Raw genomic sequence first — 19,816 nt, forward strand, 5'->3', positions numbered from 1 at the left:
CATTTAAATGTTTTAATTGATGAGTCTTGTTTGTTTATTTCAGTTTGGGAAAATAAGTGGCGGGACTTCCCTCTAAAATAACAATGAATCCCAAGAGGCCAGAAAAACAACATCTTTAAAGTCGGCCATTTTTTGCATTCCTCTGTTTTTGTCTCTTTAACTGACACGTTGGTGGGTTATTACTCGCGTATTATTCTTAGGGGGATATGAATCTGTTATAAAATGTCACATGATATGATCCAGCTCCCCAAATATTCAATTTGAAATCCCCAGTTATTCCCCATTTGGAGAAGTGGAGGTACTTGGAGACCAAAAGTACTTTTGGGTGAGGATTCTTACCTTGTTTATATGTAACTGTTGTTGTTTTCTCTGTTTCTTTCATTTCTTAATTCAGCAGTGGAGACCAGTAACCAGGATGGTCACTCATCGCATGTAACCACCCTCAGTTTGACCAAGGCCATCGAGACCTCAGATTCCTCCCAGTGAACCTTGTCAACCCCCCGCCTCAGCCATGTCGAGTATAAACAATGCGCTTTGCATCGAAAACGGACAGAACATTGACCTTTCTCTCTTGAAGGATAATCTTCAGGATGGTGGATTAAGCCAGCTTTTGGATTATAATGCCGAGATGGAAAGGTACCGGTCTTTTGCGAACTTTTACAAAACCAATGGCGCGTTTCCACAGACTGCCAAGATTGCCCGCATCACGACGCCCATTTTCCCCAGCGCCAGAATTGGCATGTCCCCTTGGAACTGCGATAACGCCATGCTCTGGGGGAGGAAATCAGCGGCAATAAACCCTAATAGGACCAGCATGCATAGAAACGACTCCCAGAGGCCGGGGAAGCCTGGCATGGTGCCAGAGTCGCTGCAAATGGCAAATAATAATTTCCTCTCTACCTTATCCCCCGAACACTGCAGACCTTTAGCAGGAGAATGCATGAACAAGCTGAAATGCGGCGCTGCTGAAGCAGAGATAATGAATCTCCCAGAACGCGTTGGAACTTTTTCCGCTATTCCGGCTTTAGGGGGCATCTCATTACCTCCCGGGGTCATCGTCATGACAGCCCTTCACTCCCCCGCAGCCTCAGCAGCCGTTACAGACAGTGCGTTTCAAATTGCCAATCTGGCAGACTGCCCACAGAATAATTCCTCTGCATCCAGTGGAAACCCGGCGAAGAAGAAGAGGAAAAGGTGTGGGGTCTGCGCGCCCTGCAGGCGGCTCATCAACTGTGGCGTCTGCAGCAGTTGTCGGAACCGCAAAACCGGCCACCAAATCTGCAAATTTAGGAAATGCGATGAGCTGAAGAAGAAGCCGGGCTCGTCGCTGGAGGTGAGAACTTAGGGGGGGGGGGGGGGGCTCTTGCTTCCCCTTTCTTTTGTTATTATCCCCTCGCACTCCAAAGCATTAACCTTTTCATCCAGTCACGTTCTAAGCCCTCGAAAATTGTTTCCATGCCCACCCATGCCTGAACATCCCCCCGGCTTCTCAAATCTGCCTACCCGCCTAGCCTAATTGGCAGTAATTAGGGGTGTTTGTGCGGAGCGCAAGCTGAGCTTGGCTCAGACACCCCTAATTGCTGCCAGTCAGGCTGGGGCTGGAACACATCCGAACAACCCAGGGCTTGGCTCAGCTCCAGGCAGGGCTGGGAAATGGTTTTCAGCAGAAAGCCATCCCTCTCTGCACCCGGTCATTTTAACCAATTATGGAAACCGTCTCTGGATGGGGAGAATCAATATCCCACAAAGCCTCAGCGTCCGACCACGGCGAGATGGTGAGAGTGATGGCAGGGCCGCTGATGGTGTTTCTCAAAACACCTCCCAAGTGTATGCTGGGTGAAGGAGGGAGGTGTGAGGGGGGGGGGGGGGACCATTCAGACGGATCCTCTTCCCCGTGATCCCATATGAATTGATTGTGCATATGAGGCTGAGGTGAAATCATTTTATATTCCATTTGGGCCATTATGGCCAACTATGGCCCAGCCTAGTGAGTGGTGCATATCAATAGGACATAAACGGAGGGCCTAAGAATTCAGTGGCGCTAAGGTGGAGGGATAGATAGCGGTGAATTATTAGCGACAGTAGAGGTGAGAGAAAGAGACGGCCAGGATGTTGATTCATAATAATTGGTATGTTTTAATTGATGGATTTGGTGGATGGCATTTGCTTATCTGGTGCTTAAACTGAAGGTAAATAAAAAGCTATGGATGTGTCTCTATTAGAGCTGTTTCGTTGGGTCTTACGTGACATAAGCATATATGGCGTTGAGTCACCGACAAACACAACTTGAGGGCCAGACAATTACCTTGTTAATTAAGCGATTAAACAATGAGTAAAAAAAAAAAGGTTAATCATAGATTAAAATGCAACACACTCATCTAAAAACACCTTGTATCTTGAATCCAAGTCCTGAATATGATTGACATTGGTACTTTATTTTTCCCATGAGTCTTTCATAAGCGTTAATCACACAGAGAAATTGAAAAGACTTTATTGATAATGCACTTTTCATAACATTGTCAAGATGGGCTTATATGCTGGTGCATCCCATTGATTATGTATTGATGAGGAACCATAAAGATGCGGTGTCATTATTCATTCATTCACTTTCATTCAGTATTTCATGCAGCATGTAGTACATACACTGGGACACAGAACAAAGAACATTCATTGAATGAAACAGGAAAGTTTGATGGACAGAAACAAAGATACCCTATCATTGTCCATAACTAAACCTGAAACAATCCTATTTCCATACCCATCACAAAATCTGTGGTTGAATTGTGTTTTTCATTGGAGTCAGAATCGATGGGAAGGCATAATTATATATGTTTTTCTTATGAATGACCAAACGATTATGATCCCCAATGAGCAAAAACCCCAAAGTAGTCTGTCTTACAAACGACCGATAAACTTAAACCATCTCCCGTAAACTGCTTTAAACTTCTGTTGTTGTGATAGAGGAATTAAGCAAGCCCCTATTTCACTGCAGCGTACCGTACGCATGCATTCCCTAACGCATGTGTTTCAGGAACAGTGCGGTCAAATTGATTGCTGACCAAAGCAACCAAACCACCTTCGACTGGTTTGAATTTCATCCCAAGGAGAATATTAATTAATATATGGCGCCTGTATAGATGATATTTATGCTTATTTTCCAATGTGCCCTCCTAGGACACATACAAACACACACTTATAACGCATAAATAAGAATTGTTTCTGTTAAATATATACAATAAAAAAAATTGTATTAAGTATTTTATTCAAGTTATTTTTAAGAAAGTAGTGACGAAACCATGGAATCATCACCTCATTACCGCGGCCTTGACCGCATCGGACCGAGTGTGTTAGCCGCCCGCAATCAACACGTTGATATGCCCCCTGTTATCCCAGCCCTCGCTGTGCAGCCACACGCGCTGCTGGTGAAGTATGTATGAGCTATGTACGGACTGTAACCTATACGATGGCCCAGCGCGCTCAAACCAAACTATCGGGTATCCGTTACCTTAGCATACCAGACACGACGCCACACACCACACTACCCCTCACCATGCCATACTATGTTAAGATACCAGGACAGTGTATGTGACAATAATTTGGTCTATAATCATCAGGCCGTCACGCTGGGGTGCAGGAAGGAATAACTCTAGAGATAGTGTTGTGGTCAGGGTGTTGGACAGCCAGCCAAAAGCCACCCAGAACCTTTCACGGACCCTGATGTTTGCGGTCTACCTGTAGGGATTTGTCGGTGAGATGCCTCACTCCCTGCTCATTAATGAAATACAAAATGTTTTCATTGTAAGATGCTTTGGTTGTCTGCTTAATTACATAATGAGTTACTGAGCGGGAGTACCATTCGTTTATCGTAGGCCGTTGCATCAGGGGTAATGAAATAAACAAAATGAAGACCCGCCCTCCCCACCTGAACAGACAAGCCATGCAGGCTCAAGAGCTGAGGAGGCTTAGATGTGGTTTCTAACTACAGACCTGACTGAAGTGCTGTTTGGGAAGTTTATTTGTTCTAGTTCTAGTAATAGGAAGCGTGTTTGATGCTCGCTCAGGGGTGCGCTGCGTGAACAGGTGTCTCCTAACAGGTGGCCCGGAAGGCGACCTTGCATGCGAAATGTTTGGGTAGTCATCGTGGCCCCCCCGTGCAAAACATCCATTTGCCAAGACAGTTAGAATTACAGAGAGGTGGGATAGAACCACAAGTCAAATCCAAACCTGCTTTTGACGGAAAAGGGTTTCCTTCTTGTGAGTTCAGTTAATTCTTATTATGGGATTTTCTCAACCTGTAATCGTTGTTTAGGACTCTGTAATTACGGAATCCGGTTCAGGCCTTGTTGTTTTTACACATAGGATACACTTTATAGTTATAGTATGATATTGTTTAATGTTGGGTTTGCCAAACTGTGCAAAATAAGGTTGTTTGAGTGAATTTAAATTTAGATTTTGCAGCCTACAAGATACACAGTCTCCCCTAGCCTACGTCTGCTCCAGTCTCTCTCTTTCTCTCTTGTTGTCTCTCTCTCTTGTCTCTCTAAATATCTCTCTCTCTCTCTCTCTCTCTCTCTCTCTCTCTCTCTCTCTCTCTAAATCTCTCTCTCTCTCTCTCTCTCTCTCTCTCTCTCTCTCTCTGTCTCTCTCTCCCTCTCTCTCGCTCTCACACACACACAGACACACATACAGATAAACATTTGCAGACTGCACCGTTAGCCCTGGAAGAGACGATAAGCTACTGGCAGCTATTTAAATGTGGCTGTCAGTGTTTTTCACATGGGAATCACCCTGAACTAATTATATCTTAAGCAGCGGTGGAAAATGCAAATCAGAATTTTACTCACACCCCTGAAATCGGAAAGCCAATTTAATCTAATACCCCCTTTAATTTAGCGCACTAATGCAAGACCCCAGAGGATTGCCCTGGTGTCACTATGCGATGCTGTTCACCAGCAGGCTTGGGTTTCTTTCTCTCCCTCTATCTCTCTCCCTCTCTCACTTTCCCTCTCTCTTTTTCTTTCCCCCTCTCTATCTTCACCACTCTACCTCTCTCTTTCTCACTCTCTTTCTTCACCAATATCCCTCTCCCTCTCTCTTCCCCACTCTCTGTCTTCAGCACTCTGCCTCTCCCTCTTCCTCACTCTCTCTCTTCCCCACTCTCTGTCTTCACCACTCTCTCTCTCTCTTTCTGCTGTTTTAATGTGAGACCATGCTCTCTAACTGAGCGTTTCCGGAGAGCGTCCACCTTTTACGTACCGCACAGCTGAAGGCACCAAGGTCCTGACTAGGAGTAGATGCAAACTCTATTTATTACTCTCTTTTTTATATAAAACCTGTAATGCAACTGATTTGAAGAGTCATGAAGACTAGGAAGCGGTTGGAATTTCAACTTGTTGGTTTCTGATTGAACATAAATGTACGTAAAGACACATTGCACCAGATACATTGAAGCAACATTGAATGGCTTTTTTTGTGCCTTTCCTTTTCCTTGCAGCCTCTACATCCATGGGAGCAGCTGAGGATCATGATAGCCAAGGTAGCCACTATCATGGCTAGCCTCTAACATGACTAGATGTTAACATGGCTAGCCTCTTTTACGACTAGATGCTGACATGGCCAGCCTCTAACATGGCTAGCCTCTAACATGACTAGGCGCTAACATGTCTAGCCTCTCTAATATGACTAGATGCTAACATAGCTCTAATACGACCAGCCACTAATGTGGGGAAGCTCCATGGCAGGGGGTCCCATGCTATGCATTCGATGTAACACAATTCTCTAGTCACAATATAAACCTCTACTGTATGTTAGGGAACATTGATTATAAAATACATCTAAGATATTTGAAATCCAAAAATTTACATTTCCCATAGCAAAATAATCTCACAACAAGTTTGTTATTTTCGTGGGAAGATAAACCCATGAAACATTCTGATAACCCTAAATCCTCTGCTAAACTACTAGTTTAGTTTTTATTACATCCAAACTGCGTTCAGTTCTCCATCCATACTGGAGTGGCTTCAGAAATCACCCGATAAACAAACGCTGAGATTACGCTTTCAAAACGCTCAGTGTAAGACACAGCGTGGAGCAGCAAGGGAGGCGCATACATCTCAATGAAAGGAACCTGAATGGCCAGTATTGTTGTTCTTCAAAACATGGAAACGAGGAGTTACTTCACCACACACGCACACACTCTCTCTCTCTCTCTCTCTCTCTCTCTCCCTCTCTCTCTCTCTCACTGTCTCCTTTGTGTCGATGTGCTGTGGTCACATGAAATGGGTGAAATGAAAAGGTGCCAGGGCCGCGCGGAAACCTTCGCAATTGTGATAAAAGACCCCCCACCCCCCCTCCCACTCCGAAGACGGTCGGAAGCGGGACCTTGAGGAAAATAGCCCGGATCCCGGGCCCTTAATGAGAGCGAGGGGGCGAGCGAGGGGGCGAGCGAGGGAGCCAAATAAGCAACAGCAGCCAGGTCTAATTTGTTTTAGGTGTGCTCAGAATAGATAAGGACAAATCTTTGCTCCCCACCCTCCCTCCACTACCAGGCCCCCCACCCCACAACCTTTGGCTCCCTGGAGATAACACTGAGTGCTCACAGCCAATCTCTGTGGGGCAGAAGAGAAGGGGGGAGGGAGAGTCGGGGGGGGGGGGGAGACATAAAAAAAAAAGGAAAAGGAAAAAAAAAGAGGGCTCGGAGCCGAAGCGGGAGGGACAGACGGCTTTTAGATCTAGCGATCTTTATCTCGCTGGATTTATTCAAGCTTTAAAACTGCAGATTAATTTGGCAGCCGGGGTCTGGCGGAGTGTGAAAAATAAAATAAAAAACGAGGGGAGGGGATTTTAACGGGGTCAGACACCTAACCGCACGCCGCCCCAAAGGGCAGCCGTAAGCTGCTGTCAAGACAATAGGATTTCACCCGTCCGATCCGCCACCACACCCATTGCCTAATTACACACAACCCCGGCTATAGCAGCCGGCTAGTTGGCTAGCTCTGGCCCCTCGCCACCAGTCCCATGTCAATGCCGACGTCTCGGCTTCAACTTACAGGCTGGCCGTCTCCGGGTCTATAGGTGCGTTAAACAATTCATCGTTTTTACCACTGTCCCTAATCAGGGCTTGGAGGGAAGCAGGGGTGCCTGGGATACTGCCCTGACAGCGGGCTGCCTGTTGCTGATGGCTCCCTCGTTTGATTTAACATCCCCTGGTCCCCACCTGGAGAAGTGAACCCGGTGTTGGTGGCTGAGTGTGTATGTGTGTTTGGGGTGAGAGATTGAGCGTGTATGTGTTTGTATGTGTGTGTGTGTGTGTTTGGTGTGAGAGAGTGTGTGGGTGTTTGGTGTGAGAGTGTGTGTGTGTGAGTGTGTGTGTTTTTTTGTGTGAGTGAGAGCTGTGCACATATTTCCATGTGTGTTTCTATGTAGGCGGTTGTGTGCGAGCATGACCACATCTGTGTGCGTGTTTATGTGAATGCATATGTGCTGGTTTGCGTGTGCGTGTGTGTGTGTGTGTGTGTGCGTGTGGTGGAAGGCCGCCCAGAGGGAGCTGGACAGCGTGAAAGTGCAGGTGCGCGAGGACGTTAATGTGTGGCACATTAATCTTTTAACGGATGACGGTGAATTATTGATGTTGGCTCTGGCTGAGAGGTAAAAAGGTATCTCGCCGTTATAGCGGACCTGAATATGTCAGCCGCGAAAGGTCTGTCATAAATGCATTGGTTGCTGGCAGTGGTTTGAATGTTTCTGCGATTTCTGGCTCTGGTGTGTATACCGTACGAGACTTATTTATACAAAAAATAAGGGCTTTGAAGCTAAGAATTAACATTGCCTCAACACCACAGGCCAAACATATGAGTGAGGAGAGAGGGGGTTGCAGACGCTTTATTTTATAGTATTTTATTCTTTAATATTGTTAAGACGACAAATAAGTTAATTCACTGTTACCTCTAAAACCTAGTATTTTTTATTCATTAGAGTAGGCGGGTTTCAATGTACCTCTTTTTTTTTAAATATCATACTCAAGCTATTTCTGCAGTGAGACTAAACCTGGGTTTGGTCTGTTCAGCTAGATGATGTTGACTTGATAATTCATTGATGACTAGCATGGCCTCGGGGGCCATTATGGTTTACTGCCATATGGTATATTCTTAGACGTATGGTTAATTTCTGAAGCCTTCTCTAAACGATTAGAACTAATTTCATGATTTGAGTTGACTAGCTGCATTCCCAAATCTTCAAATAATTTGATTCATTGTATATTATGAGTTTCAAGATGGTAAATTATGATGATGTTTATAAACACTTTAATAGTAAGAAATGCCCAATTTTTGATGATTAAAAAATACCAGCCATGATAAAAAACTAAAGAGTCACCTGAATATGGGGTTGTTGATTCGAGCAGCAACAAATGTAAGCTATTCATTCATTCGTGAATGAATGAATGAATGAATAGCATATGTTTGTTCATTCATTCGTTCATTTATTCATGAAAATTCATTGAAACTGTGGAATTAAATGTGTGAGTGACAAGCAGTGATTGAGTGGAACCTGGTCAGTATAGGTCTAGAATTTTTTTCTCCCGATCAAATCCACGTATGCCGCCACCGTCTCTATTGTGACTCTGCTTCCAACCTCTGAATAATTCATGAAAACCATCTGACACTATGCCCGGAAAGGCTTTGCGAGGTATTTCAAGGTTTGTTTTGGGTTAATTTTTTTCCGCTGTTAGAAACCCTGGGGTTAGAGATTGAGAAAGACTTGGTGACAGAATCTAGTGTCCGGCCGCTAATGCTAGCATTTACCATGTGTCAGTTGATGACATCAACAGCTATGTTTCCCTTTAGCTCAAAAAATAAAAGATTTTGTCATTTCAGAAAGATGAACCGTTACGTTGTTGATAGTTGCGATAGTTGTTATTACTCCTGGAAATTTCTGTCCGACTTTACTTATCAAATGGAAAGACTTCCTACTACTCTGAGGAAATGATGTGTGCTGTGACACTGGCTGATCATTGGTGAGTTCAAACAAGAAATCAATGGGGATTGTGCTCAGCATGTATTCGTTTTTCAAAAGCGGCCTTCAAAACCTATTCTGTAATCAATGTTCACTGTCTCAATTCATAGTTTGTGTAAAAAATCTCTACCACTTTTTTCAATTTTAGAATATTTTTTCAATTACTCTGCTATTCAGGATAAATCCTATATAGGCTAAAGAATGGTCTAAAGTAAGTTTTCTATATTCTATGGAAGAATCCACAGGCATCATTACAGTCATATAAATTTAGAACGTGTGTACTCTGTGCCCTGCTCTCTTGAATATTAATGAGTAACTTGGTCGTAGGTTGTTGCTAAGTGAGCGTGTCCCGCTCACCTACATATCACATTGATCCGGGGAGGGTAAATATGCAGAGCTTTATTTTTAAATATATTTTTTTTTACACCGAGTTTAACGGCTCCCACACAGCTGCTGAGGAATCTGCTGGAAACAAGAAAGTGTGTTCCTACTTTGCATTTCAATTCTTGCATTTCATGCGACTGCCAGCAAGTTGCGCTACCCTCAGACCTAGTCTCCGTTCCACCCACGAGGCTTCTCTCCCTCAGCTCCCCTGTTGTCTCTCAGCGATGTTACCCCATCGAGCTCGCCCTGGGGGAATAACAGGCGTTTCCGTCCCCCGATCCCTCCGGTTTCGTGCTCCTTGTGTGTCGAGGAGTAGCCTCCTCCCTCCCATCACCGCCACCACCACCGTCTCCTTCCAATCCCCTCCTGTATGTTCAAACAGCCTTGTTAGCCGAGCTCGACAGCTGCCCGTCCGCACCCAGTGTACAATTTTACATTTCACTTTCCTGAATTCCCTGCATGTGAAATTAGCTTCCTTCCCCTCCCCCTGCCACCACCACCACCACCATCACCTTTCCCTTCATCCACAAGACCACTTGCACCTTACACCCCCTCCCCCCTTCCCCTTGGGTTAGATGTGTCAGCTTTGACTAGCAGGGTTGCGAGCAAAGGGTGCTGCTTAACTTGAAGGTGGCTACATTAGCTGGTAGCTAATTTAAATTGGAGCTGGGGATGTATTGTAGCTAATGGCAGAAGCTAAGTGATCCTCACAGTGACCGTGTAACCCCCATGTCTGGAGTGGCCATCCAGTAAGGCTATCCAACGCTTCTTTCTACAACCTGTCCGGTAGGGCTGGCAATGCTACTGTCTTACACCGGATTCAGACTGTGCACGTCCGTGTGCCCACATAACGTTAATGACGCCATCCGCACGAGCGGCGAGGGGTCGTTTATGCGAATGTCCATTCGCAGTCCGTCACTTGTGTCAGCTCAGACTGTTTACGTAGCAAGCACTCCGACTGTGCATCATGCTCCTCATAACAAAATGTCCACTTTATTTTTGAGACAGCCAGGAGATCTGCCGTCACCAACATTAACATATTTCATCACTTACACAATATCAAGAGAGCCAAACCACGTCGAGCCCCTGGCGGTGAAATCGAACAAAAGCTTGAGGGAGATGAAAATACCTAATGCGCATGCTGCTTCTTCTTCTACCTGATATTTGATGGCCATCGGCCGACATCGTGATGGTCAATACCGCCACTAACCGTAACGGAGCGTGGATCAAGAAAGGAGTGTATGTGGAACGCCAGGCTGACGCGGACCCTCTGTTGTACTATGAATTGAACTGCGTGTGCTTCTGCACGATCGTTACAAGTCCCCAGTTGTCCAAGGACGCGTAACACATAAAATATGTCAGAGTTTCTAGTAGCAGCCCAGTAGGGCTAGCGATGCTTCTGACTTAGTAACCCTAACCGCCCTGGTGGGCTAGCGATGCTTCTGACTTAAGTAACCACCCAGTAGGGCTAGCGATGGTTCTGCCTTAGAAACCGCCCAGTAGGGCTAGCGATGCTACTGACTTAGTAGCCGCCCAGAACCGCTTGCAGCGCTTCTGTCTGTGTGGGCAGGCTTTGCTAAGCCTCACCATGCTTATAAAGCTCTCATAATGATAACGTCAAAAAGACGCTGAAACGCATAGGCACATACCATTCGCTTAATTTTATACCCCGAAGTATTCCCAGACCTGTGTTACGGATGTGCGGTGTGTGTCAGTATGGTGTTTATTTTTTAGGTGCTCCACACATGCTCGCTCCAACCCCAGCAAATCTATTTGGATAAAAGGGGAGAGAAACGGTGGTTCCTGGAGGAATAGAGTACTGTAATTACACTCCCCCCATTAGCATACGGCAGCATGGGAGGGACCCAGTGTTCGGGGCCCCCGGCGGCTCCCTGCCATATGGCCCATCTGTGCTTCTCATGTGATATTTGGCAAGTCGCTTGCTTGAAGGTCAAATATCAAGTCAAAGGACCGTGCAGGAATTGCATCTATGCTAATTGCTCTCGCTCGCCCCGTCCCCGACCACTTCATACCCCTGCATTGCATTATCCTTTTTGCCTCTCTCTCTCTCTAGCTACCGCCTCTCGTTCTCTCTCTACCCTCCGTCCCTCTCTCACTACCCCCCCCCCCCCCCTCCTCTCTCTCTCTATTGAACGGAGGAATGGCTGAGAGAGGCTGAAGTAAGTAATCAGCTTTAGGATGTTTCTGAGATGGAGATGGATTTGGTTTTTGCTTTTTTTCTTCGCGCCTCAGCTCCTAATCCCCCTTCTGTGACCCGCTCACGTCTTCCACTTCAACCCCGCCTCCATCCCTCCATCCTCATCGCCATCACGCTTTCCCCTGTTCCAATTCTGCCCATATGTGCCTTGTCAGCAAAATAAAAAATCCAAAATTCCTCATTACTCACAAACATCCGCAGTACACTTAGCTTGATTTGCTTGGACCTCTCTGGCGTAAGCCAAGACTTTTAGTTTAGAAGATGGGAGCTTTGCATCGTATCACCATGTCATTATGGGGAAAAAGGTGTACCTAAGTTTTCTTTTAAATGCCAACATTAGGTTGATGAGCCCATGGCATTTGTGCAGCTTTTTTAAGAGAAAAAGTAAACAAAGATAAAATTAAGTAAGAAAGTTATGCTGGTCAACACATCAATCTCCAGATGATTAAAATAGCTGTTTTTCCTTTCAACAGTTATTTTACATTTTATTTGTCCACATGATATGAAATTTGCACTGGGAGTACCAGATTTGAATTGAAATTTCAGCTTTTTTTTGTTTTTTTGGGAAGGAGAAAATAACCAATTCTTTGGGATGTTATTCAAAAAATATAAAATGTTTTGTTGTATCACATTAGATGCAAAAAAATACTCAGAAAGCCTTGGAATACACTCCAAATTGTTAGGGTTGAGGTACCCGTCGTGTAAGTGGAGCCGCCTTCCGTCGCCCTATCAGCTTACCCCGGCTTCTCCTGGGAGATCCGGATGTGTTCTCAGGCCAGGCGGGAGACATGATCCCTCCAGCGGCTCAGAGGCCTGCCCTGGGGTTTCCTCCCAGTCGGCTGTACCTGGTACACCGCCAAAGGAAAAGGTGCCCGGGGGGGGTGGCGTACTTAGCAGATAGTTAACAGATGCCCTAACCCCCTTGTCTGGCTGCTGTCTTTGTGAAGAGGCAGTCTTCCCATCGCAGGCGTCCTTGTGGAGCTCACCTATATCGGCAGCCTGTGTCTGCCGAGAGTGGCTTTTGGTCGCTAATCAAAGCGTGTGACCGTAGGTGAAGTTAGGAATTTAGATTATCAGAGCTTTGGTTTTCAACTGCCACGGTCCGTAGCTACTCCTGTATGATGGCAGCCACTCCGCCTAACTGCCGATCAATCTCGCAAATATTCCCCCACCCTCCCCCCTTTTCCTTTACCCTTGCGAATAAAAACAAGTACATATTCGTATCCTGCCCAGGAGAAACACGACGACCAGGAAGGTAGACAAATCGCAGGCCTGACGGAAAACCAAGCCCAATTCTGAGGGGGGTTTGTTTTAATGCTGAGCATGCAGACATGGTTCCCGCTTTTAAGTGTTACAAGCACTGAATGGCTCCCAGCAGAGCTGCAGCAGCAGCAGCAGCACATGTTACCGTATACCTCTGACAGGATTTCTCCAGGAAGCTGGTCATAGGATTTCCCTAGATTTAAAAAGCACATGAGGTTTGATTGGGGAAGTTCCTGACCCTAGCTCAGTTTTAACCAAGCTGATTGGTTCCAGCCAAGATGGCTGTTTTCAACCAAGTGATTTGTTTTCAACCCCATTACATCTGTAAACTGTGGTATCTTAGTATCAGAAGATACTGACAATCTTCTGGATCGTCAGTATCGGGCAGCACTTACAGTATGGGATAATTGTTGGCTTAAATCCTTGAACTATAATAAAAGCCTGATTCCCAACACTTTATCCAAAACATTCTCCCTAAGTGCTATAAGCCATTTTTAAATAACAAATGCACATTTGCAAAAGGTTATTTGAGCCCTTGCAATGTGACCTTAAAATACTTGTGGTAATGGCTGGTGACGTGAGGGCTGAACTGTGGCGGCCTAGTTTTATGTAGATGTGTCATTGGCCAGATTTGTAGAACATCATGTTAATGTTACCCAGATGCACGCTGCTGCAATTTGGTCGAAAGTAGTTGTACCTGCAGAACAAGGAAACACTTTTCAGTGCATTCATCGTCATTACAAATAAACTGAGACCATTAGAACCTGTAAGAAATGAATGGACTGTCCCCTATGCAACAACATCTCTGCTGTGGAGCATTTAGTGGATTTACATGCTTATTGCCATTGTATTTGTATAAAATGCAATTGTAAGTCACGTTTAGGGAAAAAAATCGTAGTCGGCCTACTTTGAGGTTTCTTGGTTCCCGGTACTCGCTTTGCCGAGAATACACATCTGGACTTGTAGAAGGGCTTCCATCCAGGCTAGCAGCCTTGGCAAAGGTGGGGTATTTTTATAACCTGTTTTGGGTGGCGAGAATATTGGCTTCAGGCTCCGAGATGAGATTTCCCCCCCGCCCCCCTAACGCCCAGCCCCATGTGCCGGTAAGAGTGCCGGTGATGGATTACTGTAGCTAGCAGGCCTGCGCTTGGCAACGCCCCAATATTCATGCAGAATAAAGTGACGGCCCATATATAACGCATCAGGTGAGCTTGAATGCACCGCTGAAAGTTTTTTTTTATTATTTATATTTCTTTGCCCTCCCTGAGGCCCCGGAGAGATCGGCCCTAAATCTTCGCCTGCCTCCTAAACTCCTCCACTGCTCCCAGAGCCCTGCTTCGCAGCGCTAACATGTGCACTTAGCTCCCACACCTAGCCTCGCTCCCCCTTAGCGCGGGAGATCAGCCCCAACCGCCGTGGAAGGTAAAGCTATACAGTCAGGCTCATCTATAACGTTGTGATGCTATACAGCTGAGAACTCGGCGTCGGCTTTCAGCCGTAGCTGTTTGGTCCACATACTTTATGTAGAATGTGTTGTCAGCCGTAGTTGTTTGGTCCACATACTATATGTAGAATGTGTTGCCAGCTGTAGTTGTTTGGTATACATTCTATAGGTAGAATGTGTTGTCAGCCGTAGTTGTTTGGTCCACATACTATATGTAGAATGTGTTGCCAGCTGTAGTTGTTTGGTATACATTCTATAGGTAGAATGTGTTGTCAGCCGTAGCTGTTTGGTCCACATACTATATGTAGAATGTGTTGCCAGCCGTAGTTGTTTGGTATACATTCTATAGGTAGAATGTGTTGTCAGCCGTAGTTGTTTGGTATACATTCTATAGGTAGAATGTGTTGTCAGCCGTAGTTGTTTTTTGTATTACATCTCCATTCTATACGTAGAATATATGGTGCGTTCTTTATATAGATGTACAGATATATCTTAACAGATGTGCAGGTATATCTCGGTAAGGGAGGGGAGGAGAGAGGGATGAATGGGAGGGAGGGAGGGAGATGGAGCAGTCGGTCTGTGTGCAGGAGAATTTCCATGTGTCAGAAACAAGGGGGTGTAATTTATTTATTTACTTTGTTTGTTTGCTTACTTAATTACTCGTGAGGTCTGTCAGAATAGTTTTTCAAAGCGTTGCTTGTATTAATTAAGCGTTGTTAATAAATAATGTCCATGCCTGGGTAAAGTGTGGTCCACATGTTCAGAACATTCACTGGGATTCAATCAGTCCAGTGTGGCTTTGTGCCTTTCGTCTTTTCTTTTCTTTCCTTCATCCTACCTTTTCTCCTCTCCTGTTTTCCACTTTCTCAATGTTCTGCCTCCCATCCATTCCTCCTCCATTTTTTCCCATCACTGCAAAGATTCATGGAAATTTCTCGGCAGGAGGATGAAGATTTCATTTATTTGTTGCTGTGTGTGGGTGTATTTGTGCATGTGCATCTATGTGTGTGTGTGTGTGTATCTGTGTTTGTGTGCTTGTATGTGTGTTTGATTGTCTGCGTGTTAGTGTGTGTGGTTGTATGTGTGTTTGTGTGCGTGTCAGTGTGTGCATGCATGTGTGTTTGTGTGTGTGTGTGTGTCAGATGGAGGAGGAATCCCTTTGACAGGGCCTGGGGGGGGGGTTGCTGAAGGTTAGCGTCAGACACGTCTCAAGAGAAACCGGGGGCACATTCGCAATCACCCCGAGTTCAAAAGGCTAATTTATTCACCGTCTTGCGCTAAAGTACGTTTGCTGAGAATGCCGGTGGGATCGCGGGCAGAGTGGAACGGTGTGGTGGAAGCCCGATTATTCCCTTTTATTTATTTATCTCTTGCTTTTTATTTCTTCTCCTTTTTTCCTTTCCCCTCTCCTGCTTTTTTTTCTTCTTTCCCTTTTGTTGTGGTTCGAACTGCGGCACAAACCTGGGGGGACCAGGGGGGGGGCAACGGCTCAACAAAAGAGAAAGAAAAAAAAGCAGGAGAGGGAACGTCCTTTCACAGACACGCCGTCGTCACTGGCGACGGCGCCGCCCGCCGTGGAGCATATTTCACTTTTACGCTCATCCAGCCTGACGTCGCGCCGCTGATTGAATTTGGAGGCGCTGCTGTGTCTCCCATTATCGCCCTCATCGCCCTGAGTGGTTTATCTCTGGGCCCGGCCCGCCGTGACACCCCCGGGCGGGGGTGGGGGTTCACAGGGGTAGGCAGCAGCGGTGCTGGGTCTGTGGTTAAGATGTGGGACGTGCGACGTGTGTGTGTGTGTGTGTTTGCATGATTACCATGTGGATGATTAATTGAAGGTGGCCGTGGATGCTTATGTGTGGGTGTGCGCGCGCGTGTGTGTGTTTATCGTATCTAATGCACCTTATGCGGTTGCAATTCTCCCCGGGAGGTGCGGTGGAAGGGTCATTTTTCTTTGTTTACGGCGTGGATTTATGTACGGCGGAGCAGAGGGGGCACGTGGCACTTAGCATGTAGCACGTAGCATAGCGCGGCGCGGCGGCGTAATCGAGGCAACGCTGACACGTTGGGCTCGGCGGACGCCGTCAGAACGCAGGCTCGCTGATGAATCACCTCACCACTCAGACCCTCGACGACTCCCCAACCTCCCCCCCGCTGACCCATCCCCTCAATCAGGCAAGAATGCACACGGCGTGGGCATCACCCACACCTGCCAGGCTCTGTTAGCATCAAGGCCTGTCATGGCGGCTGCACAGTGACGCTCTACTCTCTTCTCTCTTCTAGACTGGAGAAATAAATCCGACCGGTATCCTAACATTGTGTTTTCCCGCCGCTCCTGCTCTCTATAACCGTCCGCCAGACGGGGGTGCGGGGGGGAGGGGGGGAGGTTACTCAGGCGCTGAAGGGGAAGTGGTCTATGCGCGTCTCTCTCTGTCGTCTCCGTGTTGCGCTCGCTCTAATTCGGGGCTCGGGGCCTGGGTGCCCGGGAAAAGGGTAATGTCTCGTGTTGACATTAGCTTCCCTGGTGGGTGGGTGCTCCCGGTCAGGGCGCCCCTTCGTCAGGCGGTGTTTGAGGGAGAGGGACAGGGGGGTAGATCGTGAGCCTTGTCCCGGTCGGTGTTCACCCCTGGAACCTGTTTGTTTTACCTTTAGCCCGCTTGCTCTCCCTTTGCTCTCTCCCTCTCTCTCTCTGTCTCTCTCCCTCTCTCTCTCTGTCTCTCTCCCTCTCTCTCTCTGTCTCTCTCCCTCTCTCTCTGTCTCTCTGCCTCTCTCTCTCTGTCTCTCTCCCTCTCTACCTACTTCAGCCTCTCTGTCACTAACCGCCCATTTCCTCCCCACACTCTGTGTGCTCGCTCTCTATCCCTCCCCTTTATCAGTGTCTTCTCTCTGTTCTCTCTCTCTCTCTCTCTCTCTCTCTCTCTCTCTCTATCTCTATCTCTCTCTCTCTGCTGCCAGCTATCCCCTCTCACTCACACCCACTAAAACTCCTCTTTCTACCCAAACCACCCATTTCCTCACCACATTCATTATGATCTCTCTCTCCCTCTCTCGACCCACCTAACTACAATTACCTCTCTAACCATCAATGCTTCTCCTCCATTTAGTTTCATCCCTCTCTCTCCCTCTCTCTCTCTCTCTCAACCTCCCAGGTGTTAAAGGAGTGAGTGTGGGGTGCAGTCAGGGGACGAGGGGGGGGTGGGGGAGGGGGGGGATAGGTGTGTGAGGGGTGAGAAGACAACAGAGGCTAATTGAGCCTTCCTTGTGAGCGGACCACCCTCACCTCCAGTGCGACGGCAGTGGCGTCGGAGCCGGGGCGAGGGGGAGGAGGATCGATAGCGCCGGGTCTTTACTAAACAGACAGGCGCCGCACGTCCCCGTCCTGGTCGTCACGGTTACGGCCCCCGGCCCGGGCACACGCCCGACACCTCGCACCGCTGATCAATACCGGCCCAGATAAGCTCCCCTCCGCCTCCGTCTTCGTCTTCTGCCCCCCCCTGCTCGTAGCACGGGGGAGATATCCGGGGTCCGGCGCCTCCAGACCCGGGGTGTGGGGGCCCGTCTGCAGGGGTCGGACTCGGATCTGGGGGACCCAGGGAGATGTGTCTGGGTGAAGGGTTGGAGCAGCCTGCTTCTCCTTTAGTTTGGTTGATGGTGTGCTGGCTGGTCGCTGTAGACGTTGGTGTTTGTTTGATTACATCTTCGGATTTCAGATTAGGCATACAGGCCGATGCCCAGAGACCTTTCATTTTAATACTTTCCATTTAGAATTCCTTGCCTTCCTGTAATTTTCCTACTTCATCTGAGTAGAGTATATATCCATCCATCCATCCACTTGCCCACATAGCTTACTACCTACCTTACCGACCATCTGTCTCTCTCTCTCTCTCTCTCTCTCTCTCTCTCTCTTTCTCTCCTTCTCTCTCACTGTTTCACATCACTGAAATGATGATCCAACTGGATTCCACTCAGAGGTTATATTTAGTCAGGAGTCACTCCTTCATTGGAATACACTGCGTCTGTTTCTATCTATATATATATATGTGGCTCTGTTTTGGGTTCACCACACGCGTCCCTCCGAGCAGGCGCTTATCTCGCTCTAAGGCACTCATCAGTATGCTGCTGAAAAAAGTCACCGATGACTCTTGTTATTAAAATGTCAAATTGCCTTTTCGCGCCGACTAAAACGATTTCGGCTGTGATCATCCACCGGGCCCCCCCACTATCTCCAACACCCCATCGACAATGACCAAAAAAAAATGGAAAAACGTAAAATGTGCTAATTGGTCATGGGGATTGCTGGAAGACCCTGGTATTTTATGTTTCTGAATTCCAAATGAGCAGCTGAAAGGAGAGGCTGTCAGTCTGGCGGAGGTTTTTTTTTCGGGGATCGTCACCAAATTGAAATGGTGCCGTGCTTACCGCCCCTCCGCGCCTGGCTCCAACAATAATTAAATGCCTCACCATGGCTTCCTGGGAATCTGGGTTGCATATTTTATCCAGGGTGATTATCCAGTGTGATTATTTTCTGGTGTGAGGGGGGGATTTGGTCGTGTTTCACCTTGACTGGCCCGGCCGGCTCTGGGCTGGAACACATTGGGAGTCGCTGGATGGTTTCGCTCAGTGGAGACGGAGGCTGCCATTCAGTTCATCAAACTGTTCCAATTGTTGCTCTCTTTCAACTGCAAGTTAACTCTGGTTGAATCGACAAAAAACAACATTTCTTAACTTTGTCTCCTCCTGTCTTTCACAGCGGACCCCAGTCAACACCGGCGAGGCCTTCCGGTGGTTCTTTTAAAGAAGGGGAGCCCTGGAGCTGACCCCCCCCCCCCCACCCGGACATCCAGAAGGAGGGCATCTGGAACTCTTATTCTCTGCCAGAAGCACTTGACAAACTCCCCCCAAACCCTCCCATAACGCCCTCCTAACCCCCCCCCGCCCCCCTCACGACCCACCAGACTCAAAGAGGGAAGCAGAAGGGTGGACAAAAGATAAAAACATTACGGTGTTGGCTTAACTCTGTAATTTCCTTTCCTGTGTAATTATTGTACCTTTTGACAGTATCATAATGTATATTTTCGGTGTCTATGAATGTGTTTTCAGTGTCGTGGCTGTATGTTTTACAGCCAATCCTATGTAAAGGAGTCAATAGACAATCATACGAAGTCAATGTTCAAACAAGGAGGCCCCCCCGCGGATTGGATGACAACTCCACACACAAACTCACACACACAAACTCACACACACACACATACACACACATCCACAGTACTCTGGAGCAATAATCTTTTTCTTCACACTTTTACATTTTTTGGTTTCATTCAAATTGTAATTATTGACAACATCTTCTTATCGAGCTTTAGTATGATTTTGAAACCAATGTTTGAAGCAATTCTGACCTAGGAAGTACACTTTATTGGTAATGGAAAATATTCAGACGCAAGCACCGTTGTCTCTTTGGAGAGGTGCAGTTCATATTGGAGTCAACAGTTTTATGC

The 19,816-nt window shown here is 46.9% G+C and overlaps 1 protein-coding gene across 1 annotated transcript; it reads left to right on the plus strand.

Annotated features, from left to right (window-relative positions):
* Nucleotides 1-511: 511 nt before the first annotated feature.
* Nucleotides 512-19,116, plus strand: cxxc4 (CXXC finger 4; the record flags this gene model as incomplete). Its single annotated transcript, XM_079759025.1, has 2 exons — nucleotides 512-1,333; nucleotides 19,072-19,116. 2 exons carry the CDS (start codon nucleotides 512-514, stop codon nucleotides 19,114-19,116), a joined length of 867 nt encoding a protein of 288 aa, XP_079615151.1.
* Between the last annotated feature and the right edge of the window lie 700 nt (nucleotides 19,117-19,816).

The sequence above is a fragment of the Pollachius pollachius genome (genome assembly GCF_949987615.1).
Source record: "Pollachius pollachius genome assembly, chromosome: 2".
Taxonomy (NCBI): Eukaryota; Metazoa; Chordata; class Actinopteri; order Gadiformes; family Gadidae; genus Pollachius; species Pollachius pollachius.